This window comes from Helianthus annuus, chromosome 16 (assembly GCF_002127325.2).
Source record: "Helianthus annuus cultivar XRQ/B chromosome 16, HanXRQr2.0-SUNRISE, whole genome shotgun sequence".
Lineage (NCBI taxonomy): Eukaryota > Viridiplantae > Streptophyta > Magnoliopsida > Asterales > Asteraceae > Helianthus > Helianthus annuus.
In genome coordinates, this window is record NC_035448.2 from 175,937,919 (window position 1) to 175,947,918 (window position 10,000).

General features: G+C 38.2%; 1 protein-coding gene across 1 annotated transcript; it reads left to right on the forward strand.

The window, feature by feature from the left end:
• The first annotated feature begins 6,630 nt into the window (after positions 1 to 6,630).
• Positions 6,631 to 7,774, forward strand: LOC110916193. Its single transcript, XM_022160949.2, has one exon. It carries the CDS (start codon positions 6,779 to 6,781, stop codon positions 7,658 to 7,660), a length of 882 nt encoding a protein of 293 aa, XP_022016641.1. The 5' UTR covers positions 6,631 to 6,778; the 3' UTR covers positions 7,661 to 7,774.
• The last annotated feature ends 2,226 nt before the right edge of the window (positions 7,775 to 10,000 follow it).

Genomic DNA, 10,000 nt, shown 5'->3' on the forward strand with positions numbered 1-10,000 from the left:
CGCTTGAGCTGCTGGATTTTGATTACGCTCTTAGGGAGAATAAGCTAGCGGACCTTACCACTCAGAGTACTGCTGCTGAGCAGATACTTCATGAAAAGTGGACTAGGTGTAACCGCATGTGTCTCATGTTTATGAAGCAGTCCATAAGCAATGCTATCAGGGGAGCTATTCCTGATTCTGAAGATGCTAAAACCTACTTGGCTTCTGTGGAGGCGCAGTTCAAGGGAACGTGTAAAGCACACGCTAATACCCTTATTCTCAAGCTGGTGACTACTAAGTATGATGGGAGGAGCGGCATTCGCGAGCACATCATGATGATGAATGACATGGCCAATAAGCTGAAGGGGTTGGAAATGGAAATCAGTGATGGTTTCCTTGTTCATTTCATCATTACTTCGCTTCCTTCGTCCTTTGAAGCATTCAAGATCAATTACAACACTCAGAAGGACAAATGGACAATGAGTGAACTGGTCGCTATGTGCGTGCAGGAGGAAGAGCGTATGAGGATGGATCGCCATACTGATGTTGCAAACTTCACTACCTCCAATTCTAAGAAAAGGAAGAACAATTATCAGAGGAAGGATGCTTCAAAAGTCCAAAGGCCTAATCCTAATTCTAATACAAGTGCACCTTCCAGTTCTAAGAACTCCTTAGGCAGTATCCGCTGCAAGTTCTGTAAAAAGACAGGACACATGCAGAAGGAATGCCCTGACTTTAAGGAGTGGCTGGCTAAGAAAGGTAACGATTATTTTATGATACTTGAGTCCTATAATTTAAGTGTTCCTGCTAATTCTTGGTGGTTTGATTCTGGTTCTATGGTTCATGTTACCAATTCTACTCAGGGATTCCTTTCAATCCGGAAGCTGAAAAGAAACCAAAGAACGCTTAAGGTTGGGGATGATCGAGAATTAGAAGTGAAGGCCATTGGAACATTACAATTAGTTATGAAAACTGGTTTATGTATTAAACTTTATGATACCTTATATGTTCCTGAGGTAACTCGGAACCTTGTATCAGGACCAAAGTTAGACATGGACGGTTTTATTGTTTCCCATGGTCATCGCAAACTCTCTATCCTCTATGATTCTGTTCTTTATGGTACTGGTATTCTGGATGGTGGTCTCTATAGATTAGAACTAGAAGATAACTTTTCCAAATCTTTGTTGTCATATAACATTAATGAATCACTCACAAAGATGGAAGAGAAACGAGACTTAGAGACTTCATCCATGTTGTGGCATCAGCGTTTAGGCCACATTTCAAGAGAACGATTAAATCGTCTTGTAAAGGATGAAGTCTTACCTCCTCTCGATTTCTCTGATTTTGGAACATGTGTCAAATGTCTTAAAGGTAAAATGACATTAGCGAATAAGAAAGGTGCCACTAGGAGTTCTAATTTATTAGAACTCATTCACACTGACATTAGTGGTCCCTACCAAATCGCTGGCATAACAGGACATACTTCATTTATCACTTTTATTGACGATTATTCTCGTTACATGTACTTGTATCTCATTAAGGAGAAATCTGAATCTCTTACAACTTTTAAAGATTATAAGGCTGAAGTTGAAAAGCAATTAGATCTTCAGATTAAAGTTGTGAGATCAGATAGAGGCGGTGAATATTATGGAAGACATACTGATGTGGGTCAAGCTCCTGGTCCATTTTATGAGTTTTGTAAGGGCCAGGGGATTGTGAACCAATACACCATGCCTGGTACACCTCAGCAGAACGGAGTCGCTGAAAGAAGAAACCGTACCGTTATGAACATGGTGCGCAGTATGTTAGCCAACACTAATTTACCATTATTCCTCTGGATTGAAGCGTTAAAAGCAGCTGTTCATATACTCAATAGAGTTCCTTCTAAGTCTGTCCCTAAAACTCCTTATGAACTTTGGACAGGAAGGAAACCGAGTCTTAAATATATGAAAGTATGGGGCTGCATTGCTGAAGCAAAACTTTACAATCCTTTCCTAAGGAAACTTGACCCTAAAACAGTTACCTGTTTCTTTATCGGGTATCCTGAGAACTCTAAGGGTTATCGTTTCTATTGTCCTTCCCATGTCACCTGTGTTGTTGAAACCAAGCTTGCCGCGTTCCTGGAGGATTTCAAGGTCAGTGGGAGCAGTACCAACCCTTACGAAGAATTGCAAGAAGTACAAGACGTGGGGGGGGGGGGGGAGAGACTCGTCGCTTACCATTACTCCGATTACTCCTCTTGTACCCAATGCAACTACTGCACCTGAAGCTACTGCACCAACTCCAAATTCACCTCTACAATCAGAACCCATTATACCTCATGACGAAGGCACATCAAACGCTCATAACCAAGACAACGCTGTACCCGATATTCCACTTAGGAGGTCATCTAGGCAAAGAAGGTCTACTAATTGGGATGATTATGTTACCTACCTGACTGAAATGGATCCCGGAAAGCTCAATGATCCTATCTCTTACAATGAAGCCATTAGCAGTGATCAGTCTTCTAAATGGAATAAAGCGGTGATTGATGAGCTTGAATCCATGAAGAAAAATGACGTTTGGGATTTGGTAGAATTACCCAACGGAGTCAAACCCGTAGGATGCAAATGGGTGTTCAAAACAAAACTGGATCCGAATGGGAACGTTGAACGCTACAAAGCGAGATTGGTTGCAAAGGGCTACACTCAGAAAGAGGGAATTGATTATCAAGAGACGTTTTCACCTGTCTCTCGTAAAGATTCTTTAAGGATCGTCATGGCCCTAGTAGCTCATTTCGATTTAGAGCTGCATCAGATGGACGTTAAAACCGCTTTCCTTAACGGAGATTTGGACGAAGATGTTTACATGAAACAACCTGAAGGCTTTAAACCTGAGGGTCAGGAGCATCTAGTCTGTAAGTTGAAGAAATCCATTTACGGGTTAAAACAAGCATCACGTCAGTGGTACCTCAAGTTTGATGAAGTCATGAAGAGGCAAGGTTTTATGAAGAATCAAGTGGATCAATGCACCTACCTCAAGATGAGTGGGAGTAACTTTACTATACTTGTCCTTTACGTAGATAATATTCTATTGGCAAGTAATAGTTTAGACATGTTGCATGAGTCGAAGCGGTTACTTTCGCATAACTTCGACATGAAGGATCTCGGAGATGCTTCTTACGTCATTGGCATCGAAATTCACCGAGATAGAAACAAAGGGATCTTAGGATTGTCCCAAAGGGCTTACATAGATCGTGTCCTCACACGTTACAACATGCAACAGTGCAAACCCTCCGTCGCTCCAGTAGTTAAGGGAGATGTTTTCGGTTCATTCCAGTGTCCGACAACAGAGGTTGAGAAGGAGCAAATGAGCCAGATACCTTACGCATCAGTAGTCGGGAGCTTGATGTATGCTCAAGTCTGTACTCGCCCAGATATCGCTTATATTGCTGGAATGCTAGGCCGTTATCAGACTAATCCTGGCTTAGATCACTAGAAAGCAGCTAAGAAGGTACTTCGATATCTGCAAGGGACGGAAGACTATAAACTGACTTATAGAAGAAGTGATCATTTAGAAGTGGTGGGCTATTCTGATTCTGACTTTGCCAAGTGCAAAGATGACAAGAAATCCACTTCGGGCTATATCTTTTTGTTAGCAGGCGGCCCTATCTCTTGGAAGAGTCATAAACAACAGTTGACCACAACTTCCACAATGATGGCAGAGTACATTGCTATTTATAACGCAACCTGTCATGGAATGTTGCTTAGAAACCTGGTCACTGGACTCAAAATCGTTAATTCCATTTCTAGACCATTGAAGCTTTACTGTGATAATTTAGCTGCGTTAGTTTCTCGAACAGTAACAGTTCGACTGGAGCTGGTTTATATCTCGATACGAAATATCTATTTGTACGTGAACGAGTTGAGGAAAATAATCTTTGTATCGAGTATATTAGTACTAAGGATATGCTTGCGGATCCGATGACTAAAGGTCTCCCTCCTAAGGTTTATGAAGAACATGTTCGGAATATGGGATTTAGTAAAGACCTTATTTGAGCATATTGTACTAGCTTATGTTTTATGATTAATGAAATTTCCTCAGTTTGATTTTGTATGTCTATTAGAATATGTTCAACCGGTATAATGGCATATAGACAAATAAAGTTACAAGTCAAACAAAGGGCTTACGCGTATTTTGATCATGACGATTAGGTTTTAAATTAAGGCTATAGTATGATTAATGGGGGTCCTGAGTCGCATAATGATTCAACGGCTGTATTTTTCTGCTATAGTACTTGTTTAAGGCTAAAATGAGTGTTAACTCCTGATCAGGCTTATCTAATACTCATAGTAAATGATTACTCAGCTAAGTGGGAGAATGTAAGATTAAATATATTACGTATTAATATTTAATCTATAGCCATCATAATCATTTACATTATAGAGAATAAAATATATTAGAACCTATTAAATAATTAGTTGATAATTGTTGATGGACCATATTACCGTTATTAACTAATTAGGTTTCCTCCTGGGTGCTTATATAAGGAGAGTTATGTGGAGGTTAAGGGGTTACTCAGTTACACAATTACACACACCCCATTAGCCATAACATCATAAGTTTCGACCTCCTCTCCCATAGCCGATATCCCTTTTCGGTTTCCTAAGTCCCCATCATCAGTCAGCACCCTAAGGAGGAACCAGATCACGATGACAAGCATGTCGAACTCCATTACTGGATTCTCCAACGCACTGTCTGCTATAACAGGTATGTTTTACAGTTTTCCTTCATGCACAAACAGAACTGAACCAACACAGCGAAGCCACAGCGAGTAGTCAGCTAAGCCACAACGACGAGTCATCCAAGCCACTAGGAGGAGTCAGCCAAGCCACCAGGAGGAGCCAGCCCGACGCATCAGCCACTAGGAGGAGTCAGCCAAGCCACCAGGAGGAGTCAGCCCGACGCATCAGCCACCTTTTTGCCTTTGATGCGTCAGCCGTCGACTCAATCCATAATTCTCGACATATGTCAGTACCACCTTAACGGACGCAATAGTTGACATATCGATGCATCCCGTGGTTGAGGCGCCATTCCAAGGACATATGAGGGTGACATTTTGATAAATCATGTTGGTCAATCAATATTTTGGTAAATCAATATTTTGGTAAATCAATATTTTGGTAATTTCCCCATATATAATATTGTATATTGTATAATTATTGTTAGATACACACATGAAAATGGGAAAAGATTTTTAGTATATATGATGTCATACATCTGACACCCTTTTGTGGGTTGGTGGTATCTATTGAAGTTAGACTATCTTCAATGCTAAAGACATTCTTAGGTGTCCTTAGCTGCCACGTCATCTGCCACATAATATACTTACAAATCCTTAAAAACCCCTATTTAATCTCCAACCCTACAAATATCCTTACATTCTTTAATTTCCACCTCATCAACTACCTATTACACATAATATTTCAATAAAACTTTTCTTTTTTTACTTTAGGCCCACCTCATCACATAAACCAAGACATACACATGCTCTTTTGCAAGAACATCTCACCTAAGGGCCTCTAAGGATGGATGAGCTCCAATGGTAAAGGCATCCAAGGGCCTCTAAGGACATGGTCTTCAAGGACCCATTGGAGATAGTCTTAGATGGTTAAAATTATCACTAAACTTGATCTCAAACTTATCTCAAAAATTGATTTATAATATCAAACACAACTCAGATTTCTCAATAATGTCAAGTTTCCTACAAATTCAAAGTTTTTATTCTTGTTTTTATAATACAATAATATAAATGGTTTCGACACGGTTAAGTAGGTTTGGTGCGAGGGTGTCGATATTGGGTAACCGCATCATCTACTATCATACAAGTACCTAAGTCCACGAAGAAAATCACAAAGTAATCTCGTACTCATCACAAATATTTCTATATTTTGATTTACCTCATCCGTTTTGAGTTTTTATGCCACCAAAAAACAATAAACATACAATAAGCCAATAAGGTGACCTTAACTTTCATCAAGTCGTTTTCTCACGAATATTAAATCTGCCATGTGAGATTAGAGGTGCACAAAATACCTGAATCCGGACTCGAACTCGAACACGAAAAAAAAACTTGAACCTGGCTATTTTAAACCCGAAACCGACCCTAGGGTCCGGGTATGGTATTTCAGCTAAGTACCCAAACCCGGGTTTTTTTATACCTGGGTTTTAGGAATGTATTCACTTTGATTATTCTAGTTCCTAGCAACATGTAAAGTCTTGTTAAGTTAAAGTTTTATATTATTAAAATTCATGTTTATAAACCCAAAAATGAAGTTGGAAACAAAAAACTACAAAGGTCATGTTTATACCCATCCGGGTTTTTTTCATACCCGAACCCGGGTATAGAAAACTCGAACCCAAACCCTACCCGAACTCGGGTACATAGGGTATAGATTTCTTGGCCAATACTCTGACCCAAACCTGACTCAGGTATTGGCAATATCCGAAAATTTAAAACCCGGTCATACTCATACCTGAGTATGTACCCGACCCGGGTATAAAAACCCGGTTTTGGGCACCTCTGTGTGAGATTTTGATGTCGACCGTTTGAGCCGAATATGAAGCGGCCCATCTATATTCAAAGCCCAAAGAAACACTCAACCAACTTCAATCCACATCTATAAAACTCCCATCCCGCTCCAAACCAAAGTCGAGAGCCCAAAAAACCAAAACCACCACAACTCCCCGGCTCTCCACTTCCATCTTCTTGATCAACCCACCGATCTTCAACCCAAACCCACCCACCCACCCACCCACCATGGACCCAGAAACCGAACCCACAGACCAAACCACAACAACAAGAATCCTAGAGATCAACTTGATCTCAGCCCAATCCCTCAAAATCCCCAAACCCCTCAAACCCCACCGTATGCACACCTACACTATCGCATGGGTCGACCCCAAATCCAAACTCCGAAGCCACCTCGACCGGGTCGGCTCCGAAAACCCGACATGGAACGAAAAATTCATCTTCCGTGTTTCACCAAGCTTCATCTACGGTGACACGTCAGCAGTCCAGTTCCAGATCTACGCTTGTGGATTCATCAAAGATTACTTAATCGGTAACGTACGGTTTCTGTTGAGCAGCAGTTCGTTGGTTAGTTCGAAAACCGGTGCGGTTGTTGGAACTCCGGCGTTCTCTGCGTTACATATCCGGCGACCGTCCGGGAGGATTCACGGCGTGCTTAATATTGCGGCGACTGTTTACGAGTGTTCGGATTTCGCGGCGTTTAATGGAATGTCTGCTGTGTGTTTTCATGATTTTGTCGGTGAGAAATCGAAATCGAGCGGTTTGAGTTATCGCCGCCGTGAGCAGCGGCGGCTGTCGTGGCGGTTATCGCCGTCGTATCTCAGCCGTGTGAGTTCGAAGAAGAGTGAACAGTCGTCGTCTGGAGCGGAGTCTAGCGATTGTTTGATCGGAGATGAGTCAACGGCGTCGTCTCCGGCGGCGGTTAAGGAGTCGGTTGAGAAAGTGGCGGGAAAGAAAGGGTGGAGATCGGACGGTAGGGGGTTGTTGTGTGGGCTGATGTGGCAAAGGGAATTTAAATTGTGTCCGTTGGATCGGGATCTGGTGACGTCAGGTGGATCTGACGGTAAGGAAGATGTAAAGGGGGGTTTGAACGGCTGTGATCTGATGTGAGTCGTTAGTTACTGTATGTTAGTTATATGTAAGAAGAAAGATGTAAAAGAAATACAAATTCTTTTTGTCAAATTGTTGATTATCAAAATTTTAAAATGAGGTTTGATTGGTGTGTTTTGAATTTTTTGATTAATGAGATTTAAATATATTTTGTTTAGAGTTGTGATATTAATTTATAAAGATAAAGATAATGTAGTGTAGCGTACATAGAATAGTAAGTAACTAGTAAAATTACACGTGTTGGGGTCGACATCGGTTCGGTTTATTACAATATCAATATTATATTTGACACCTAATATAACAATTGAAAGAGAAAACATAAAAATAAAGTCGAAAGAAAAGTTTGTTGAAGTTTAAGGGTTGTTTGATACCCTGTTTGACAAACAAAAAAGAAAAACATAAAAGCAAAGTCGAAAGAAGAGTTTATTAAAGCTTAAAGGTTGTTTGTTAACTTTATTAAAGTTTAGGGTCTAGGAAGTAAACTAAATAAACTACATGGGGTGAAATTAAAGCATTGGTACAATACCGACACTCGGTACAACAACTGAAATAGAAAACCTAAAAAATAAAATCAAAAGAAACTTTAAGTGAAATTTAAAGGTTGTTTGATGACTTTATTAAAATATAGGATGTAGGAACATAAGTTAGTGAAAGAAGAAAACTAACTATAGTAAAGTAATAGTAAAATAAATACTTTAAAGAACACTGTCCAACTGGGTAGGAAACACCTCTGAAGCTCACATGTAAAAATACCATATTCACGTTAAAAAAACATTCTCTTTTTTCAGTTTGTGTTCTTGATTCACATTAGTATGTATTCGGTATACATTCCTTTGATACCTTGGTTAGATTTGTGTGATTGTATGTTTATTATAGCTTTCAATGTGCTGCAATAGCTAGTAATCATTATCACATGTTTATTAGATTTGGATGTATGATTCCTAACAATGTTTCGTTCGCTAAATTGTGATAGATTTGACGCTTATTGTGAATGATATAGCAAATTGGATATGTGATTCCTAACAATGTTTGGTTCAATAGTGGATTAGTTGTGTATACTTTCGTAACCAACTCTTTTATAGAAACAAAAAAACATAAGCCAATAATTGGTTATGCTATTTCGATTACATTCCATTTGTGGTTCAATTATGGGGGTTCTCTAGTTCACCTCTACTAATCACGTTAGACTATCTATTGCGATGTAATCAGTCCATGATATCTCCGCTATTGCTATGCTCGGACCGGCACTTAGCCATTTGTTATTTGATTTGATAGAAATATAGTAGGATATTCATACCTATTTGTTGATTTGATAGATGGTTGTGTGCATGCCCACACTTTATTGCACAATCTTTACTTAAGTTCGGATTAGCATCTAGTTTGGATTAGTATTTTTACATGTGAGCTTCATAGGTGTTTTTATTTTGTTGCTTTATTTTTTTTATTTGGAATGTTCTATTGTTCACTTGTTTAGTTCATTCAAAGGTTTCATTACATAACTCGGGTACTTGAACGCAATTACATTATGAATTGTTATATCTTAAAAACATTACTTTCCTAAACCATGTTACTTCACGACTTTCAGATTGTCACTACAAAAAAGAGGTTATGTCAAAATATTTCGAAGATAAAAGATTTGTTTGACATGTGAAAAACATTGCAAAAAAATGTTAGTTTCAACTAAAGTTCGTTTTCAATAACTCATAAAAGATAAAAGATTTATACGTACAACACATCAACTTTAATAAAAACAATACGATGCTCGATTTAATGATGAATTTTTTTTTAAATAATGTCAAACATATAATCAATACACAATTTTCAACATCTATGTTTCTACTTGTCGATTAAACATCACGTATGACTTTTAATTATATATATAATTTTATAAATTTATTGCTACAATTAAGCATCGTGACTACATATCGGTACACCCAACTTTTACTCTGAATTTTAATATGATCAAGTTATTAGTGTGATTAATAAAATAATGTGACTTTCTTGATAAATCAGTGAATCGTTTGATTAAATATATCAAAATAATTTATATACTATTATTTTGTAATAAAAGTATGCATTTATAGTTGTACATTGTGTTTAAATTGTTGTATCTTAATCAAAATAGTTGTACATTGTGCTTAAATTGTTGTTCATTATCTAATTTAATTATATACTATTAATTAATTTGTAACAAAAGTATGCATTTATAGTTGTACATTGTGTTTAAATTGTTGTATCTTAATCAAAATAGTTGTACATTGTGCTTAAATTGTTGTTCATTATCTAATTTATTTATATATTATTATTTTGTAACATTTTTGTAAATTCTGCTTAAGTTGT